Source organism: Anolis sagrei, chromosome 13 (assembly GCF_037176765.1).
Source record: "Anolis sagrei isolate rAnoSag1 chromosome 13, rAnoSag1.mat, whole genome shotgun sequence".
NCBI lineage: Eukaryota > Metazoa > Chordata > Lepidosauria > Squamata > Dactyloidae > Anolis > Anolis sagrei.
The window spans coordinates 5,055,169-5,077,313 of record NC_090033.1 but is presented as its reverse complement, the minus strand read 5'-3'; the positions used below and the strand labels follow the sequence as shown (position 1 = coordinate 5,077,313).

Below are 22,145 nucleotides of genomic sequence, written 5' to 3'. Positions count from 1 at the left end.
GTTTCCACTTTCCCTAGGCTGATGCTTCACAGCACTGAGATTTCTTCCTTTCCTTAAATGGGGTTCCTTTCCCTTTCAATGTGATGTGGCGGCAAAAAAAGCCAATGGGATTTTGGCCTGCATCCATAGGAGCATAGTGTCTAGATCTAAGGAAGTCATGCTCCCCATGCTCTATTCTGCTTTGGTTAGACCACACCTGGAATATTGTGTCCAATTCTGGGCACCACAATTCAAGAGAGATATTGACAAGCTGGAATGTGTCCAGAGGAGGGCGACTAAAATGATCAAGGGTCTGGAGAACAAGCCCTATGAGGAGTGGCTTAGGGAACTGGGCATGTTTAGCCTGAAGAAGAGAAGGCTGAGAGGAGATATGATGATAGCCATGTATAAATACGTGAGAGGAAGCAACAGGGAGGAGGAGGGAGCAAGCTTGTTTTCTGCTTCCTTGGAGACTAGGACGCAAGGGGACAATGGCTTCAAACTACAAGAGAGGAGATTCCATCTGAACATTAGGAAGAACTTCCTGACTGTGAGAGCCGTTCAGCAGTGGAACTCTCTGCCCCGGAGTGTGGTGTAGGCTCCTTCTTTGGAAGCTTTTAAGCAGAGGCTGGATGGCCATCTGTCAGGGGTTATTTGAATGCAATATTCCTGCTTCTTGGCAGAATGGGGTTGGACTGGATGGCCCATGAGGTCTCTTCCAACTCTTTGATTCTATGATTCTATGATTCTTTTCCCAAGGTAATTATTATACCAGTGTTCTCAACCTGGGGTTCGCGACCACTTGGGGGGTCATGAGAGGGTTTGTGATGGTCTTAGGAACCCCGTTGGCAGAGAAGGCTGAAGATCTCTCCGCCTGTCCTTCTCTTCCTTTTGGAAACAGGAGGCAAATAGTCCCACCAAAAACCCTTCTCCACTGTGATTGGCTGGCCTCTCAGACAAGGGGAGGGCTGTTTCTAAGACTCCAAGCGGGGAGGGGAGAGCAGGCGTGCTTGGCCCAGGGCAGCATGGTGTGCATGTGCGGGCAAGGGAGAGCATGCGAGGCTGGAGGGACCACACTGAAAAACACAGCAGAAGGGACTTTAAAAGCCCCAAAAAGCTAAATGATGAAAAGCTAAATGACAATACAGAAAAAAGGAAGAAAGAGGGAGGGAAGGGGAGAAAGAAGGAAAGGAAACATGGAAGCAAAGAGAGAAGGAAGGAAAGACGTAGAGAAGGAAGGAAGGAGAGAAAGAGGGAGGGAAAGAAAAATGGGGAAGGAAGGAAAGTTAGAGAAGGAAGGAAGGAGAGAAGGAAAGAAAAAAGGGAAAGAAGGAAGGAAAGAGGGAGTGAAGGAAGGGGCGAAGATGTAGAGAAAGAGGGAGGGAAATAAAGAAGGAGGGAAAGTAAAAGGGGGAAGGAAGGAAAGTTAGAGAAGGAAGGAGAGAAGGAAAGAAAAAAGGGAAAGGAAGGAAAGAGGGAGTGAAGGAAGGGGCGAAGATGTAGAGAAAGAGGGAGGGAAATAAAGAAGGAGGGAAAGTAAAAGGGGGAAGGAAGGAAAGTTAGAGAAGGAAGGAGAGAAGAAAAGAAAAAGGGAAAAAAGGAAGGAAAGAGGGAGTGAAGGAAGGGGGGAAGATGTAGAGAAAGAGGGAGGGAAAGAAAGAAGGAAAGGGAGAAGGAAACATGGAAGCAAAGAGAGAAGGAAGGAAAGAGGTAGAAAAGGAAGGAAGGAGAGAAAGAGGGAGGGAAAGAAAAAGGGGGAAGGAAGGAAAGTTAGAGAAGGAAGGAAGGAGAGAAGAAAAGAAAAAAGGGAAAGAAGGAAGGAAAGAGGGAATGAAGGAAGGGGGGAAGATGTAGAGAAAGAGGGAGGGAAGGAAAGAGAAGGAAGAAAAGAGAGACAGCAGAAGAGAAAGAAAAAGGAGGAAGGAAGGAAAGAGATAGAGAAGGAAGGAAGAATAGAAGGAAAGATGGGAAGGAAGGAGGGAAAGAAGGAGAGAAAGAGGGAAGATTGGCCACAGCAATGCGTGGCGGGTACAGCTAGTAATAACAACAACAACAACAACAACAACAACTTTATTTTTATACCCCCACCTCTATCTCCCTGAATTTATATCTGTTTATTAACAGTCAGGGTGCAACCTAAATTCAGTTCAGGCAACGTTGCTTTCAGGTTAGAAGCTAGGCCTGAGTTCTCTGGGTCGTGTTTCAAGCCAAGCCTTGGTGTTGGATTTAAGTTTCTGAAAGTTTTCTATGTTCTTGTTTTTGTATTCCTTCTCCAGTTTTACTAAGTATATCTTTTGCTTGTGGACTTAAGCCGTATTTGTGATTTTATGGCTGTTTTTGGAAATGCGATCTTGGATATGAGCTCGGTAGAAAGTGGGACGCGATTTCGGGGGAGATGATCGTAGTCAAGAGCACTCTTCCTTAGCCGCTGTCCAAATTCTCCAAGCGAAGGTCAAAGGTTGTAGTGCGGTGGTGGTGTGTGGCTTTGCCTCTCCATCCTGAGGCGACAGCTGTATGATAATTTGCTAAGCCGATTGACTCTCAGAGAAGCCCCTTAGGGAGGGAGAAAAGAGGCGGGTACGTTGGGCAGGTGGCCCACAAAGAAGGAGCGAGGAGGAGCCAACAGAGAGGCATTTCTTGCGGAAAGAAGGAAAACGGAGAGGGATGACGTTGGTGGCAGTGGAGGAGAAGGAGGCCGAGGCCAAGAGATCCCTTCTCCCTTCTCTGCGTGGCATTCTTGGAAGCAGACCCAAAAGCGTAGCTGTCATGAAGATTTTTGGCCGTCTGGAGTATTTCCTGGTAAGGGGTTTCCTTCGTAGGGCTAAAAGAGGGTGATATTTTGTACCGATGGTGGCTTTTAAACCACCGAACATGGAGGACAGTCTTTCTCGGACAACCTAAGAGTCAGTATGTTATTTATTTGTCGTGTCAGGGGCAACCAGTCAATTGTATTACATTTATCACAGAGCAAAACAAACAAACAGACAAAATGCAAAATTTGCGAGTTTGGTAGTTGATTAAATGTCCTTTGACCAGTATCTGGCCCCTTGGAGTGCCTCTGGTGTTAGTATAAGAAGGTCCTCCATGGTGCATGTGGCAGGGCTCAGGGTGCATTGCAGCAGGTGGTCAGTGGTTTGCTCCTCTCCGCACTCGCATGTCGTGGATTCCACTTTGTGGCCCCATTTCTTGAGGTTGGCTCTGCATCTCGTGGTGCCCGAGCGCAGTCTGTTCAGCGCCTTCCAAGTCGCCCAATTTTCTGTGTGCCCAGGGGGGAGTCTCTCATTTGGTATCAGGTTCTGGGTTTGAGTCTGCCACTTTTGGACTCTCGCTTGCTGAGGTGTTCCAGCGAGTGCCTCTGTAGATCTTAGAAAACTATTTCTTGATTTAAGTCATTGACGTGCTGGCTGATACCCAAACAGGGGATGAGCTGGAGATGTCTCTGCCTTGGTCCTTTCACTATTGGCTGGTACTTCCCGGCGGATGTCAGGTGGTGCGATACCGGCTAAGCAGTGTAATTTCTCCAGTGGTGTAGGGCGCAGACACCCCGTGATAATGCGGCATGTCTCATTAAGAGCCACATCCACTGTTTTAGTGTGGTGAGATGTGTTCCACACTGGGCATGCATACTCAGTAGCAGAGTAGCACAGCGCAAGGGCAGATGTCTTCACTGTGTCTGGTTGTGATCCCCAGGTTGTGCCAGTCAGCTTTCGTATGATATTGTTTCTGGCACCCACTTTTTGCTTGATATTCAGGCAGTGCTTCTTGTAGGTCAGAGCACGGTCCAGAGTGACTCCCAGGTATTTGGGTGCACTGCAATGCTCCAGTGGGATTCCTTCCCAGGTAATCCTCAGAGCTCGGGATGCTTGTCTGTTCTTGATTGAGTCAATAACTATTGGCTCAATAGTTATTGGCTGATGGTGATGAATTTGTGATTTCACTCTGATGAACTGACTTTTTTTGGAATTTGTATGATCTGTATTTTAATGTATTTTATATTGATGATGTATATTTGCTTTGATCTTATTGTATTGAATCCTTTGTTGTTAGCCGGCCTGAGTCCCTCTCCAGAGGTTGAGAAGACCGGGTTATAAAAACTCTAAATAAATAATAATAATAAATAAAAGCACATGTCTGTGTTTTAGATGGTTTGGGGAATCAGCTGGTTTTCCCTGTAATAGGCAATAAGAGCACCTAGAGCTTCGGAGAGCTTCTATTCAACCATCTCAAAGCTCCCTGCTTGGGTGGTGATGGCACAATCATCAGCATAGATGAAACTCTCTGTCCCTTCTGGCAGTGGCTGGTCATTTGTGTAGATGTTAAACATGGATGGAGAGAGCACGCTCCCCTGAGGCAGGCCGTTCTTCTGTTTCCGCCATCTGCTTCTCTGACCCTGGAACTCAACAAAAAAGCTCCTGTTTTGTAGCAGGTTTCCTATGAGGCGGGTGAGGTGGTCGTCCTTTGTGATATAATACATTTTTCTCAGGAGGAGGCCGTGGTTTACAGTATCATAAACCACTGACAGGTCTATGACGACAGCTCCTGTGATCTGCTGCCTTTCAAAGCCATCTTCTATGTGCGGAGTCAGGTTCAGCACTTGTGATGTGCAAAGAAGGATCTTTCCACACAATGCAAAGCCAGGTTCTTGCCTCTAGCATCGAATTCTCCCCGTTGTAGGGGTTTTTGGTTTGCTTGTGTGTTCCCCTATCCTCATTGGCCAGTTCAAAAGCCTCCGTATTTTGGAGACCCGTTATTATTTCCACTCCAAAGGAGCCAAGGGGAGGTTGCTCGCCTTTCTCAAAATCTGGTTCCCCCGATGCGTCGATGCGTCGGCATGTGATGTTTCCAGGGAAACTATTGTCTGACGTCCCTTCTTGGGGTGGGAAAAAAAGAGCGTTCAGCCTTTGCCCAGGCATCTGGGGACATAAACATTCAAATCAATGGGGTGGGGAGATGGAAGCGGAGTGCCTGGAGGGTGAAGTGGTGGGGAGGGGACGGTGGGATTGATTGAATGGACATAAAAGCCAAGAGAACACATGAAAGAGGGGCTTGGCAAGAGGTCCTGAGCATGCATTTCAGCAGCAGATGGGGGTGGTTTTTTTTGCACTTCTCGATTTGCTTGTTCTCTAGAGTTTCCACTCATGACCCAGTACAATTTTACACAACTCTGTCTACCAGGGCTGAATGAAAAGTAAGGGTTGAATGAAGAGTATGCGGCAGGTACTGGCTTGTTCAGTAGACTTTCCTCTACAGTTCTACAGTTGGCAAACATACATACGTTGTCATAGACAAACGGAGAGATGATAGATACAAGGGTTGAATAAAAAGTAATGCCTCCACTTTTGTAACTCCTCCTGCCGGTATGCGGCAGGTACTGGCTTGTTCAGTGGACTCTCCTCTACAGTTCCATTTTGGCAAACATACATACATTGTCATAGACAAACAGAGAGATGATAGATACGAGGGTTGAATAAAAAGTAATGCTTCCACCTTCGTAACTCCTCAACTGATTGCTGTACTGGCATGCAGCAGGTACTGGCTTGTTCAGTAGACTCTCCTCTACAGTTCCATTTTGGTAAACATACATACTTTGTCATAGACAAACAGAGAGATGATAGATACGAGGGTTGAATAAAAAGTAATGCCTCCACCTTTGGTAACTCCTCAACAGATGGCTGTGCTGGTATGCAGCAGGTACTGGCTTGTTCAGTAGACTTTCCTCTACAGTTCCATTTTGGCAAACATACATACTTTGTCATAGACAAACAGAGAGACGATAGATACGAGGGTTGAATAAAAAGTAATGCCTCCACCTTCATAACTCCTCAACAGATGGCAGTACTGGTATGTGGCAGGTACTGGCTTGTTCAGTAGACTTTCCTCTACAGTTCCATTTTGGCAGGAAGCCTTAGCATTGACCGGTTGTGTGGTTAAAATGGGAAGTATGGAACCCTGCGCAGACGGTTGGTCAATGCGACTTAAGCAACATGCAGTCATTGAATTCTTGACAGCAGAAGGTGTCACCTCAACATCTTTAAACTTACTCTCCCAGTGACGCACAGTACTCACATCAACACAATCACTATAAACAGCTTGCATTGTCCCTCCTTTGGGGTGACACAAAGAGACCCTGCCCACCATCGTCATAACGTTGTCACAGAGACATTGTGTCGTAGGCCTTCTCAGAGCTGGAGAAGGGAGAAATCAGGTGGCAAGCAGCCCCTCTTGTTGCGAAGAGATTCGTGTGAATGCCCCAAACAGTCACTAGGTGGCAAGCTACACACATTTTCCGTAGGCTTGTGCATGTTGTGATTCAGCCAATGATTGTACCTAATGTCAATGAGGAAGAGGAAGTGGATGATGTGATTTCTGGGCCTGCTGAACCAGCGAGCCAGCAAGAGATTTTAAGTCCTGAAACTGAGCATTCTGTGTCCCTTTGGAAGGCCACATTCCAGAGAGGGGCCCAGCTTTCTCTAGGGAAGCGAGTTCAGAAGATAAATTGCCAGGAGGAGAGGCTAATAAACCAAAGGATAGGAGGCACTGTCAGGAGTCAATTTCTGATGGCATGAAGACATCGCAAATTCCCTCCATGACATCCTGACCGAATCATCCTGGCTGAATCAATTCTCTCTCTGTGACATTTTGAAGCCAGGAGAGAGTGCTGGAAACCTTGTATTGGAACTTGTGAAGCAACAAGTCCTAATAATGAAACTGAGAAGAGGGAGGGGTTGGGCAGGAAAGGTGTATAAAAGGAAGTGGTGGTGGGAAAAAGTCAGTAGTGTCTTTCTTTGCTGCAGAGATACAAGCAATATATCCATTTCAAAGCAAAACCGGCTTGTGAGTGGTTATTTAATATTGCTATATAGATCCTACAGTCTGTCAGGCACAGCTTTAGTAAATTCTGGGCTGATTCTCAAACTTTGCTTGTTAGAGAAAAAGCTGTTATCTGTTTGTTAAGGAGAAACGGAATGATTTCATGGTTTTATTAGAGACACGAAAAAGCTTTTTCAGCAGTCTGGTCAAAATTGGATTTTCAGCAACATCTTGTGTTTAGCTCTAACCAAGCTTTTCAAGGGACTTCTAGTTTCATGTCTTCAGCTGTTCAAGTTTCAAGGGTGATTCTTGAGTTCTGTGTTGTGGATTTTATGCCACCGTGTTGTATCTTGATTCTTTTGCATTCTTGGTTTTTGATGCAACTTGTGTACCTTGGATTTTATGGGCTATTGAATACTTTTGGGCTTAGATGTTTCTTACTATTTTACTGCTCGGCTTTTTATATATTCTTCAATAAACTGCTTTGCTATTTGTGTGTAAAGTACAGAGGTGATTCCCAGTGTGACAGGAATTTCTTTTCCCAGAGTTTGAATCCATTGCTCCGTGTCTTGGGAGCAACAGAAAGCAACATTACATCATTTGATGTTTTGACCTAGTGTTCATGCCCTCTCCAATCATAATATGTTTTTTGATGCTTCTTAGGATTTCTCGTACGATGACTCCAAAGTGGAATTCAACGTCGATGCCCCCAACGGGGTGGTGATGGAAGGCTACCTCTTCAAAAGGGCAAGCAACGCTTTCAAGACCTGGAACCGGTAAGCCCTATCCTCTAAAAGACTCAAAGCAGAAGGGACTAATGGTCAAAGGAAGCTGGAGACAACGCTTTGCCTTCCATAGGAGTCGATCTTTGGTACTACAACTGCTGTAACTCTTATGTCAGGGCAACAAATTGCGATGGGATTTTGGAATCGCAGACCTTGATGTTAAAAGCGTTCAGCTATGACTAGAGTGATCCAACGTCAGCTATAAATATAAATGTAATGCAGTATAATATAATATAATATAAAATATATTGTATATACATATAATATTTATATTATAATGTAATGCAATATAATACTAACAATAATATGATATTATAATTATATATTTATATTACATGTAATATTACTAATAATATTACAATATATTATTAGTAATATTACATGTAATATAAATATATAATTATAATAATTAATATATTATATTAATAATATATCAGGATTAATTATTATATAATTATTGCTAATAATATTACGATATAGTGGTGTGGTGCAATATAGCAACGTTTAATGCTGATATGCTAATAATATAATATATTGTATGTAATATATACCTTGTAAGCTGCTCTGAGTCCCCTTTGGGGTGAGAAGGGCGGCATATAAATGTTGTAATTAAATAAAAATAATAAATAAAAATAATAGTCCGAAGTGACTGAACAAATAAACAACAAACATGGAATCCTGGAGGTTGTACTTTGACATTGAAAGACCTTGTGAAACTACAACTCAGTTTGTTTTCCAAACTGCATTAATTCTATAGTTAGTCCTTTAATTGGTCTTTGAAGAACCTTATCTAGTTCTTGTTCAGCTCAAAAGGAGATACCGGTTTTCATTGTTATTCTCCTCTCTTTCTTTTGTCCTCTCCCTTTCCACCCCCTGTTCTTCTCTCCTTCTCTTTGTCTCCCCAGGAGGTGGTTCTCCATACAGAACAGCCAGTTGGTGTACCAGAAGAAGCTAAAGGTCAGGGAGACACATTAGCGCATTGTTTCTCAACCTTGGGGTCGGGACCCCTGGAGGGGGGGGGGTCTTGGGGAGGTGGCAGAGGGGGTCACCAAAGACCACCAGAAACACAGTATTTTCTGTTGGTCATGGGGGTTCTGTGTGGGAAGTTTGGCCCAATTCTATCATTGGTGGGGTTCAGAATGCTCTTTGATTGTAGGTCAACTATAAATCCCAAAAACTACAAATCCCAAATCTCAAGGTCTATTTTGCCCAAACTCACATTTAGGCACATTGAGTATTTTACCAATCGAATCGTTCCAGGAGTTGTGTGTGACGTCTGTAGACAGTCCACATTTTGCAGTCATATTGCAGAGCTGGGAGAACAATGGCTTTATAAACAAGCACCTTGGTCTCCCTACGGATGTCCCGGTCCTCAAACACTCTCTGCTTCATTCGGAAGAATGCTGCATTCGCAGAGCTCAGGTGGTGTTGTATTTCAGGGTCAATGATGCTGTATTCACAGAGCTCAGGCGGTGTTGTATTTCAGGGTCAATGATGTTGTACTCACAGAGCTCAGGTGGTGTATTTCAGGGTCAATGATGCTGCACTCTCAGAGCTCAGGTGGTATTGTATTTCAGGGTCAATGATGCTTCACTTGCAGAGCTCAGGCGGTGTATTTCAGGGTCAATGATGCTGTACTCGCAGAGCTCAGGTGGTATTGTATTTCAGGGTCAATGATGCTGCACTTGCAGAGCTCAGGCAGTGATGTATTTCAGGGTCAATGATGTTGTACTCACAGAGCTCAGGTGGTGTATTTCAGGGTCAATGATGCAGCACTCGCAGAGCTCAGGTGGTATTGTATTTCAGGGTCAATGATGCTGCACTTGCAGAGCTCAGGCGGTGTTGTATTTCAGGGTCAATGATGTTGTACTCACAGAGCTCAGGTGGTATTGTATTTCAGGGTCAATGATGCAGCACTCTCAGAGCTCAGGTGGTATTGTATTTCAGGGTCAATGATGCTGCACTTGCAGAGCTCAGGCGGTGTTGTATTTCAGGGTCAATGATGTTGTACTCACAGAGCTCAGGTGGTATTGTATTTCAGGGTCAATGATGCTGTATTCACAGAGCTCAGGCGGTGTTGTATTTCAGGGTCAATGATGTTGTACTCACAGAGCTCAGGTGGTGTATTTCAGGGTCAATGATGCTGCACTCTCAGAGCTCAGGTGGTATTGTATTTCAGGGTCAATGATGCTGCACTTGCAGAGCTCAGGCAGTGATGTATTTCAGGGTCAGTGATGTTGTACTCACAGAGCTCAGGTGGTGTATTTCAGGGTCAATGATGCAGCACTCGCAGAGCTCAGGTGGTATTGTATTTCAGGGTCAATGATGCTGCACTTGCAGAGCTCAGGCGGTGTTGTATTTCAGGGTCAATGATGCTGTACTCGCAGAGCTCAGGTGGTGGTGTATTTCAGGGTCAATGATGTTGTACTCACAGAGCTCAGGTGGTATTGTATTTCAGGGTCAATGATGTTGTACTCACAGAGCTCAGGTGGTATTGTATTTCAGGGTCAATGATGCTGCACTTGCAGAGCTCAGGCAGTGATGTATTTCAGGGTCAATGATGCAGCACTCGCAGAGCTCAGGTGGTGTTGTCAATGTTGACTTTTGTGGAGAGGTAGCTACCAAGGGAGAGGAAATGCTCAACATTGTCTAATGTTACACCATTAAGCTGTCTTTCTGGCATTGCAGAGGGGTTGGCTGGTGCCTGCTGGAAAGAAGGACCATGACATTGACATTTTCTTCTCCTTCCAGGATGTCCTCACGGTGGTGGTCGAAGACCTCCGGCTTTGTACCGTCAAGCCCTGTGAAGATATAGAGAGGAGGTTCTGCTTTGAAGTTGTGTCTCCCACTAAGTAAGTCTATCTTCACTTCTTTGTGCAGTCTCTTCTTTAATTCCTTCCCATAATATTCGCTCTCTCCTTCCCTCTCTTCCTTCCTTCAAATGGCTGACACTGAGCTTGCAACACAGTCCAAGCAAAAGGAATGTAGGAGTCTTGGTAGACCACTTTGTATATGGGCCTTCTAACTCGAGGATGCTATGAATATCCAGCTCATACTATTCAGTATGTTGTAGGCTTGGTTGATGTAGGGTGGTTGATGCACTGGAGGTTCGATTTGGAATTCCGAATTTTTCCGAAAAAAAATTCGAAAAAAATTCGGAACTTTCAGAAATTTCCGAATTGCTTCGAAAATCAGCAAATGGCACTGGGCAAACTTCAGGGGATTCTCTCTCATTTTTAGACCAATCTTGATGAAACTTTCCACATTAGTAGAAAACACCCTCCTCTGTCAGCATACCAAATTTCAACATGTTCAGGCAATCCATGGGTTTTTGACAATTTTTTAAAGTAATTTCAGAAGGGTATATTACTAGAAAAATAAATGAGCTGCCTCCATGATTCTGGAAACAGGCACTTGGCATTTTCTTAAGATCTCTCTATCTATCTATCTATCTATCTATCTATCTATCTATCTCTGCTTCTTTCGCTCACAGAAGCTGCATGCTTCAGGCCGATTCGGAGAAACTGCGCCAGGCGTGGATCCAGGCGGTTCAAGCGAGCATCGCCTCTGCGTACCGAGAGAGCCCGGACAGCTGCTACATCGAAGTGAGTTGATGCCAGAGACAGGAAATGAGCTCACTTTGGAAACAAAAGGCACAGATACAGGATGGGAGATAGAGGGTGAGAGGGAAGGATGGAAGGATGAAAGTGTGGAAGGGAAGGAAGGAGAAGGAGGGAGGAAAGAGAGAAGGAAGGAAAGACAAAAGGGAAGGAAAGAAGGAAGGAAGGGGAAAGAGGGAGGGAAGGAGGGAGGAAAGAAGGAAGGAAAGATGAAGAAAAGAGAAGGAAGGAAAGGCAAAAGGGAAGGAAGGAGATAGAGGGAGGGAAGTAGGGAGGGATGAAAGAGGGAAGAAAGGAAGGAAGGATGAAGGAAAAAGAAGGAAGGAAAGACAAAAGGGAAGGAAGGAGATAGAGGGAGAGAGGGAAGGATGGAGGGATGAAACTGTGGAAGAGAAGGAAGGGAAGGATGAAGGAAAGAGAGAAGGAAGGAAAGAAAAGGTAAGGAAGGAAGGGGAAGGAGGGAGGAAAGAGGGATGGAAAGACAAAAGGGAAGGAAAGAAGGAAGGAAGGGAGGGAGGGAGGGAGGGAGATGGGAGGGAGGGGAAAGAGGGAGGGAAGGAGGGAGGAAAGAAGGAAGGAAGGATGAAGAAAAGAGAAGGAAGGAAAGAAAAGGTAAGGAAGGAAGGGGAAGGAGGGAGGGAAGAGGGAAGGAAAGACAAAAGGGAAAGAAGGAGATAGAGGGAGAGAGGGAAGGAAGGACAAAAGGGTGGAAGGGAAGGAGAAAAAGGAAGGGAAGGAGGAAGGATAGAGAGAAGAAAGGAAGGATAGGATGGTGAGAGAGAGAAGGGCCTGAGAGAAGAGCCCAAGGGGCCACATCTGGCTCCCAGGCCTGGGTTTGCCCATCCCTGAAATAGAGGAAAGTCATGGTTCCACTCGTTCTGCTTTGGTCAGGTCTCACCGGGGATAATAGCCTTATGTCCGGTTCTGGGCAAAGCAATTCAAGATGGATGTGGACAAGCTGGAATGGGTCCAAAGAAAAGTGACCCAAATGAAGCCCTCTGAGGAGCGGCTTGGGGATCTGAGTATGTTTAGCTTGGAGAAAAGAAACATATTTGAGGAGTGGTGATGGCGCAGTCGTCAGCGTAGATTTTCACCATTCCTTTCCCCATGTTCTCTTTCCCTCTCCGCCAGAGACTGGACCGGACGGCCTCCCCTTCCACCAGCAGCATCGACTCGGCAACCGACTCCCGGGACCGCAGCGCCAAAGGGGAGACCATCCTGCAGCGGGTGCAGAGCATCCCAGGGAACGACCAGTGCTGCGACTGCGGCCAAGCCGATCCCCGGTGGGCCAGCATCAACTTGGGCATCTTACTATGCATCGAATGTTCAGGGATACACAGGTACTTTGAGACTAAGCTTCCATCCAAGTCGTCCCATCTTCTGTGTTCCCAGGAGGGAGTCTCTCACCCAGTCTCAGCCAGTTTGGGACTCTTGCAGGTTTTAGCCTGCCACTTTTGGACTCTTGCTTGCTGAGGTGTTCTTCAAGTATCTCTTAGGAAGCGATTTCTTGATTTAGGGCATTTGCGTGCTGGCTGATATCTGAACAGAGGATGGGCCGGAGATTTCACTACCTTGGTCATTTCATTATTGGCTGCTACTTCCTGGTCGATGTCAGGTGGCGCAGTACCAGCTAAACAGTGTAATTTCTCCATAGATGTAGGGTGTAGACATCCTTTGATAATGTGGCATGTCTCATTAAGAGCCGCATCCACTGTTTTAATGTGGTGAGATGCATTCCACATTGGGAGTGTGTATTCAGCAGTAGTTTAGCAAAGTGTAAGGGCAGATGTCTTCACTGTGTCTGGTTGTGATCCCCAGGTTGGGCCAGTCAGCTTTCATACCATATTATTTCTAGTATTCACTTGTTGCTTGATATTCAAGCAATGCTTCTTGTAAGTCAGAGCATGGTCCAGAGTGACTCCCAGATATTTTCCTTTCCAAGCAATCCTCAGAGCTTGAGATATTTGTCTGGTCTTAAGGTGAAAAGCACACGTGTGTGTTTTAGATGGATTAGGAATCAGCTGGTTTAGACGTTAAGAGCACCTAAATCTTCAGAGAGCTTCTGTTCAACCATTTCAAAGCTCCCTGCTTGAGCAGTGATGGCACAATCGTCAGCACAAATCAAACTTTTGTCCCTTCTGGCACTGGCTGATCATTTGTGTAGATGTTACACATTGATGGTGCAAGATGGTTTTCCCTGTAATAGGCAGTAAGAGCACTTAAAGCTTCGGAGAGCTTCAGTTCAACCGTTTCAAATCTCCCCGCTTGAGCGGTAATGGCATGATCGTCAGCATAGATGAAACTTTCTGTCCCTTCTGGCATTAGCTGGTCATTTGTGTAGATGTTACACATTGATGGTGCAAGCTGGTTTTCCCTGTAATAAGCAGTAAGAGCACCTAAAGCTTTAGAGAGCTTCTGTTCGAATGTTTCAAAGCTCCCTTCTTGAGCAGTGATGGCACAATCGTCAGCATAGATCAAACTTTCTGTCCCTTCTGGCAGTGGCTTATCATTTCTGTAGATGTTACACATTGATGGTGCAAGCTGGTTTTCCCTGTAATAGGCAGTAAGAGCACCTAAAGCTTTGGAGAGCTTCTGTTCAACCGTTTCAAAGCTCTCTGCTTGAGCGGTGATGACAGGATCATCAGCATAGATGAAATTCTCTGTCCCTCCTGGCAGTGGCTGGTCATTTGTGTAAATGTTAAACATCAATGGAACAAGCACGCTCCCCTGAGTCAAGCCATTCTTCTGTTGTTGCCATCTGCTTCTCTCGCCCTGAAACTCAACAAAAAAGCTCCTGTTTTGTAGCAGAATTCCTATGAAGTGGGTGAAGTGGTCGTCCTTTGTGATATTATCATTTTTCCTCAGGAGTAGGCAATGATTTACAGTGTCATAGGCTGCTGACATGTCTGAAGACAGCTCCTGTGATCTGCTGCCTTTCAAAACCATCTTCTATGTGCTGAGTCAGGTTCAGCACTTGCGATGTGCAGCTTCTGCCTTTCCTTGCCATTATTCTATTAATGCTTGCTTTGTGGCTGCCATCCTTACAGGAGTTTGGGGGTGCACTGCTCCAAAGTGCGGTCGCTCACACTGGACTCATGGGAGCCAGAATTGCTGAAGGTAAATATCAAACCCCAAACAGAATTGGGTCAAAAGGAATGGGAAAGATGATTTGTATCGCTCCCATCATCCATCGAAACTGAGCCTTTAACCCTTTACCTCTTTGGCTTGTTTTCCCAAAGCTGATGTGTGAGCTGGGCAATGCCACCATGAACCAGATCTATGAGGCACAATGTGAGGAGATGGGACTCAAGAAGCCCAGCGCGGGCAGCTCCAGGTAGGATTGCATGGCTAAAGACCTTGGAAATCTGCAACTCCCACGATTCCATAACATTGAGCCATGGCAGTTCAGGGGGTGTCAAAATGTATTCATTCTACAGTGTTAGTCAAGGGGTTATACTTTGAAACTGTTGGATGACCTGGGTCTAGTATCTTCCTCTGCTTCTCTTCCCTTCCTTCCTTCCTTCCTTCCTTCCTTCCTTCCTTCCGTCCGTCCGTCCGTCCTTCCTTCCTTCCTCCCTTCCTTGTTTCTTCCCTTCCTTGTTTCCTCCCTTCTTTCCATCCTTCATTCTTTCCTTTGTTCTTTCCTTCCTTCCTTCTTTCCTCCCTTTTTTCCATCCTTCATTCTTTCCTTTGTTCTTTCCTTCCTTCCTACTTTCCTTCCTTCTTTCCTTCCTTCTTTCCTCCCTTCCTTCTTTCCTCCCTTCTTTCCTTCCTTCATTCTTTCCTTTGTTCTTTCCTTCCTTCCTTCCTTCCTCCCTTCATTCATTCATTCATTCATTCATTCTTTCCTTCATTTTTCTTTCCTTTTTTCCTTCCTTCCTCCCTCCCTTCTTTCCTCCCTTCTTTCCACTCTTCATTCTTTCCTTTGTTCTTTCCTTCCTTACTTACTTACTTATTTCCTTCCTTCTTTCCTCCCTTCCTTCTATCCTCCCTTCTTTCCTTCATTCTTTCCTTTGTTCTTTCCTTCCTTCCTTTCTTCCTTCCTTGATTCTTTCCTTCATTTTCCTTCCTTTTTTCCTCCCTCCCTCCCTCCCTTCCTTCCTTCCTTCCTTCTTTCCTTCCTTCTTTCTTTCCTCCATTCATTCCTTCCTTCATTCTTTCCTTCATTCTTCCTTCCTTCCTTCTTTCCTTCCTCCCTTCCTCCCTCCCTCCCTCCCTCCCTCCCTCCCTCCCTCCCTCCCTTCCTTCCTTCCTTCCTTCTTTCTTTCCTCCATTCATTCCTTCCTTCATTCTTTCCTTCATTCTTCCTTCCTTCCTTCTTTCCTTCCTCCCTTCCTCCCTCCCTCCCTCCCTCCCTCCCTCCCTCCCTCCCTCCCTTCCTTCCTTCCTTCCTTCCTTCTTTCTTTCCTCCATTCATTCCTTCCTTCATTCTTTCCTTCATTCTTCCTTCCTTCCTTCCTTCCTTCCTTCCTTCCTTCTTTCCTCCCTCCCTCCCTCCCTCCCTCCCTTCTTTCCTCCCTTCTTTCCTTCCTTCTTTCTTTCTCCATTCATTCATTCCTTCCTTCATTCTTTCCTTCATTCTTCCTTCCTTCCTTCCTTCTTTCCTTCCTCCCTTCCTCCCTTCCTCCCTCCCTCCTCCCTCCCTCCCTTCCTTCCTTTCTTCTTTCCTTCCTTCCATTTTCAAAACATTCCAGCTTGGGAGGAGAAGCAGAGCAGGAGCAGAAAAGGAAACACACTGTTCAGGGAGGGGGAGAGGGGAGTGAAATAGATCATAAGATGCAAAGCAATGGCCTCCAGGCTCCCCATTTTAAGCCGAGGGAGGCTTTTTCAGCCCATGAAAGGTCTGAAAAAACTCAACTTATCTTCGAGTATATATGGTAATCAATTAACACAAATAGGACAATCCTATTTTGGATAAAACTAAAAGGAGGTGGGTGGGGACAGACTGGACGACTCTGAGAACTGGTGATAAACTGAAACCAGAAAATCTGAATTCCTTCCTAGGCAAGACAAAGAAGCTTGGATTAAAGTCAAATACGTGGAGAAGAAGTTCCTCAAGAAGCTGCCGTCTGGGGAGGCCCTGGCCGAGAACGAGAGGAAGCCACGGCGTTGGAGCGTGAAGAAGTGCCAACGGCGCAACAGCTCCACGAAAGCACCCACGGCGCGAGGAAGTACCGGCACGAGGCAGGAAAACGCATCGCCGGCGGCACACTCTTCGGGTGGGGAGGCCCTTTGACTTCCTCCCTCATTTCCTCCCCCCCCCACTTCCAATATTCCCATTTCTCAGAGAGAGGTTTCTCCACTGATAAAACTGTCATGATAGATGGCCACCCAGCCTGTGTTTCAAGACCACCACACTCACAGGCAACAGTATATTTCACTGTTGGAAAGCTCTAGCTAGCATATATGTGCGTACATGTATGAGGAATAAACAAGAAAACAACTGAGTACAAACAATATTTTCTTTGCCAACAGCTGCACGCTGGAAACGGAAATTCCGGCGCGATTCCCTCTTCTGTCCCCGATGAGCTGGATTCCCTTTTCTCCTATTTCCGACACGGGAGCTGGAGCCGGGCCACGCAGTAAGTTGACCCAAACCAGCCATTGGTTGGGCTACTAGTTGCACCTTTCCCTTTGGCATGTCTTGGGGAGACTTATGGGCATCAGTTCTACAAGAAAGAGAAGAAGAAAGTGAATAATAATCATAATAATAATAAATTATAATTATAATTATAATTAATAATGCTTGTGGTGTGAGAGAATTGGCTGTCTGCAAGGATGTTGCCCAGGGCATGCCTGGATGTTTTACCATCCTGTGGGAGGCTTGTCGAGAATTGGCTGTCTGCAAGGATGTTGCCCAGGGGACACCCGGATGTTTTACCATCCTGTGGAGGCTTCTCGAGAATTGGCTGTCTGCAAGGATGTTGCCCAGGGGATGCCTGGAAATTTTATCCTGTGGGAGGGCTTCTCGAGAATTGGCTGTCTGCAAGGATGTTGCCCAGGGGACGCCCAGATGTTTTTCCATGCTGTGGGAGGCTTCACTAGAATTGGCTGTCTGCAAGGATGTTGCCCGGAGACGCCCAGATATATTCTCATCCTGTGGGAGGCTTCTTGAGAATTGACTAGTCTGCAAGGACATTGCCCATGGACACCCCGATGTTTTACCATCCTGTGGGGGGCTCCTCAAGAATTGGCTGTCTGCAAGGATGTTGCCCAGGGGGACACCCCGATGTTTTACCATCCTGTAAGAGGCTCCTCAAGAATTGGCTGTCTGCAGGGATGTTGCCCCAATGTTTTTCCATCCCTTGGGAAGCTTCTCGAGAATTGGCTGTCTTCAAGGACATTGCCTAGGGGACGCTCCAATGTTTTACTATCCTGTGGGAGGCTTCACTAGAATTGGCTGTCTGCAAGGATGTTGCCCAGGGGACACCCCGATGTTTTACCATCCTGTAAGAGGCTCCTCAAGAATTGGCTGTCTGCAGGGATGTTGCCCCAATGTTTTTCCATCCTGTGGGAAGCTTCTCGAGAATTGGCTGTCTGCAAGGACGTTGCCCAGGGGATGCTCCAATGTCTACCATCCTATGGGAGGCTTCTCTCATGTCCCTGCCTGGTGAAGCTGGAACTGACAGACGGGAGCTCGCCCCGCTCCCCGATTTCAAACCACCAACCTTTCGGTCTGCAGTCCTGCCAGCACAAGGGTTTAACCCATTGCGCCATAATAATAGAGTGTATATTATTATTTGATACATAACAAGATTAATGCACAGCAAACAAGATCACTCTGCTGGCTTTTGTATTCAATGACATGTCGGACATTTCCCAAGTGTCTAGGACTATGTGATGTATTGGCGAATAATGTGTGCAGATCTGAGTACTGCTGTTTAGAAAATGCAAAAGGAACAGCATCATATCCCTTTGAGACAATGACGTCCCGCCTGCCTTCTTCTTAGGTGGCAACCACGTCCCTGTTCCGCAGCCTCTGGCCGCCAGCCCACGGAGTGACAGTGGCCACGGTCCTGTTGGGAGCGGTTCACCATTCCTCCTGGATGGAGGTACGCAAGGAAGGGCTATAAGAGAGTCTGGGTAACTAAGCAGAGCCCCCATGTTCAGATGCCATGTAAAACACTGGTGGAGTTTGAGGAAAATAGACCTTGACGTTTGGGAGTTGTAGTTTCTGGGATGTATAGTTCACCTACAGCCAAAGAGCATTCTGGACCCCACAAATGATGGAACTGGGCCAAACTTTCCACACAGAAACCCATGTTTTGAAGGAAGTCGTTGTCGTGAGCCTCCTTCCAGCCACACACACTCTCCCTCACCTGCACATGCGCACCATATTGCCATACGCCAAACATGCCTGCTCTCTCCTCCTTACTTGTTGGCGTAAGCCTCTCTCCAGCCTTGCATGCTCTCCCTCACCTGCACATACACACCACGCTGCCATATGCTGCACACGACTGCTCTCCCCTCCCCACATGTTGGTGTAAGCCTCTCTCCAGCCTTGCACACTCTCCCTCACCAGCACATGCGCACCATACTGCCATGTGCCAAGCATTCCTGCTCTCCCCTCCTCGCTTGTTAGCGTAAACCTCTTTCCAGCCTCGCACGGTCTCCCTTGCCTACACATACACACCACTCTGCCATTAATCGAACATGACTGCTCTCACCTCCCCGCTTGTTGGCGTAAGCCTCTCTCATGCTTTGCATGTTCTTCCTGGCCTGCACATGCACACCATGCTACCATACGGCAAACACGTCTGCTCTCCCTACCTCACTTGTTGGTGTAAGCCTATTTCCAGCCTCGCACGCTCTCCCTTGCCCACACATGCGCACCATGCTACGATGTGCCGAGCATGCCTGCTCTCCCCTCCCCGCTTGTTGGCGTAAGCCTCTCTCCAGCCTTGCACATACGTACCACGGTGCCATATGCCAAGCACACCTGCTCTCCCCTCCTCGCTTGTTGGCGTAAGCCTCTCTCCAGCCTCGCATGCTCTCCCTTGCCCAAACTGGGAAAAAGGGTTTATATATCTGTGGAATGACCAGGGTGGGGCAAAGGACTCTTGTCAGTTGGGCTAGGTGTGAATGTTTCAACTGAGCACTTTGATTAGCATACAATGGGCTGACTGTGCCTGGAGCAAACCCTTCTTGAAAGGTAATTAGATGTCCCTGCCTGTTTCCTCTCTGCTGTTTTTGCTGTTCATTGTTCATTTTATTTGAGAACACAAAAATGCTGGACCACTCTCACAACCACCATGTCAGACTACACAGAGAAGCCATTGAAATCCACAAACATGTGGACAATTTCAACAGAAAGGAAGAAACCATGAAAATGAACAAAATCTGGCTACCAGTATTAAAAAATTCTAAAATTGCAACAGCAAAAACAGGAAACAGGCAGGGACATCTAGTTACTAGGGCTGGGCGGTTTCGTTTCGTTAATTCGTAATTCGTTAAAAATTCGTTTTTTTTTTAATGAAGCGATAACGAACCATTCTGGAGCAACTTAAAAACGAAACGAATTTTTCAATTCGTTTCGTAAATGCTTCATATTTCGTTATGTATTCTTTTGTTATTGGTTTGAGGTCGTTTCGTTATTATTTCCGCATGTCTGGGGCAAGTTTTATAGTTGTTTTTTGTTTAATTAGTGAAAAAAATATATAATATCACACCAACAGTCAACAACAGAGGGAGAGGGAAGCTTCAGAAGTTTTTTTAGCGTATTGCGCGATCGCGGCCGCCATTAACGAATTGATTCGTTATTGTTTCGTTATTGTTTTGTAATTTTTTTACCATTTACGAAATTTCGTAAATATCGAACTTTTTTAAAGGAAAATATCGGAATTCTTTTAAATATCGAAACACAAAAAACCCCAAAAAACGAATCGATTTTAGAAACAAATTTTTCCGTTGTTACCCAGGCCTACAAAGAAGAGTTTGCTCCAGGCACAGTCAGCCCATTGTATGCTAATCAAGGTGCTCAGTTGAAACATTCACACCTAGCCCAACTGACAAGAGTCCTTTGTCCCACCCTGGTCATTCCACAGATATATAAACCCATTGTCCTAATTCCAACAGACCTCACCTCTGAGGATGCTTGCCATAGATGCAGGCAAAACGTCAGGACAGAATGCCTCTAGAACATGGCCATATAGCCCGAAAAAAACCCACAAGAACTTAGTGATTCCAGCCATGAAAGCCTTCGACAATACATAACCCCTTTGTTTGCCCGGCAGGTCTAAGTAGTGACAGTGGACTGGGCGGCAGCACAGACGGGAGCAGTGACGTCCTGGTGTTTGGCTCAGTGGTGGATAGCGTCACGGAGGAAGGTAAGGAAGCAACAATCTAGTAATATATAATACTAATATAGTTCTGTGCTTATAATATAATATAATATAATATAATATAATATAATATAATATAATATATTGTATATACAGATAATATTGATAATAATATTAAAATGTAATGCAATATAATAATAATAACAATAATACAATATAATAATTATATATTTTATATTACATGTAATATTACTAATAATATTACAGTATAGTAATATATCATGTTAATATTGTGCTATGCTAATAATATAATATATTGTATACACATATAATATTGATAATATTATAATGTAATATAATGTAATACAAATAACAATAATATGATATAATAATTATATATATTGATATTACATGTGACATTACTAATAGTATTACAGTATAGTGGTATTATACCATATAATAACAAATAATACTAATATTGTGCTGTGCTAATAATATAAAATATTGTATGCATATATAATACTGATAGTAATATTATAATGTAATATAATATAATATAATATAATATAGTAATATAATATAATGTAATATAATATAGTACTATAATGTAATATAATATTATAATATAATATAATAATTATATATATTTATATTAAATGTAATATTACTAATAGTATTACAGTATAGTGGTATTGTACAATATAGTAATATATAATACTAATATTGTGCTGTGCTAATAACATAACATAACATAACACATTGTATGCACATATAATATTGATAGTAATATTATAATGTAATATAATATAATACAAATACAATATAATAATTGTATATATTTATATTACATGTAATATTAATAATATTACAGATTAGTGATATTGTACAACATAGTAATAATACTCATATTGTGCTGTGCTAATAATATAATACATTGTATGCACATATAATATTGATAATAATATTATAATGTAATATAATATAATACATTATAATTCTAATGTAATATAATATAATAATATAATATAATAATATGATTATTATGTAATATAAAATAATGTAATATAATGTAATATAATATTATAATGTAATAATTATATATATATATTTATATGAAATGTAATATTATTAATAATATCACAGATTAGTGGTATTTACAATATAGTAATATATAGTACTCATATTGTGCTGTGCTAATAATATAATATATTGTATGCACATATAATATTGATAATAATATTATAGTGTAATGCAATGTAATACTAATAACAATAATATGATATAATAATTATATATTTTATATTACATGTAATATTACTAATAATATATGTGCATTATGATGCGCCCTGAGTCCCCTGCAGGGTGAGAAGGGCGGAATATAAATACTGCAAATAAATAAATAAATTCTGGAACACGAGAGAGTATGAGAGGGCCTCAGTGTTAGTTCGCCTCAGTCTGAGAGAGCCCTCGGTGTGAGAAGGCCTCAGTGGGAGAAAGGCCTCAGTGTGAGGGAAGCCCCAGCTTGAAGACCATGTTGCGTGTCTATGGCATTGAATGTTTGCCACGTATATGTGCGTTATGATCCGCCCTGAGTCCCCTGCAGAGTGAGAAGGGCGGAATATAAATACTGCAAATAAATAAATAAATTCTGGAACATGAGAGAGTATGAG

The 22,145-nt window shown here is 44.2% G+C and overlaps 1 protein-coding gene across 1 annotated transcript in view; it reads left to right on the top strand.

Annotated features, from left to right (window-relative positions):
• Positions 1-22,145, top strand: part of ACAP3 (ArfGAP with coiled-coil, ankyrin repeat and PH domains 3) — a 130,558-nt gene that overhangs the window by 87,057 nt on the left and 21,356 nt on the right. Inside the window, 11 exon segments of the mRNA XM_067473012.1 lie at positions 7,453-7,565; positions 8,480-8,531; positions 10,326-10,426; positions 11,068-11,179; positions 12,326-12,534; positions 14,242-14,311; positions 14,434-14,528; positions 16,199-16,413; positions 16,670-16,713; positions 16,715-16,776; positions 20,435-20,520. Coding sequence (XP_067329113.1) covers positions 7,453-7,565; positions 8,480-8,531; positions 10,326-10,426; positions 11,068-11,179; positions 12,326-12,534; positions 14,242-14,311; positions 14,434-14,528; positions 16,199-16,413; positions 16,670-16,713; positions 16,715-16,776; positions 20,435-20,520 — 1,159 coding nt within the window.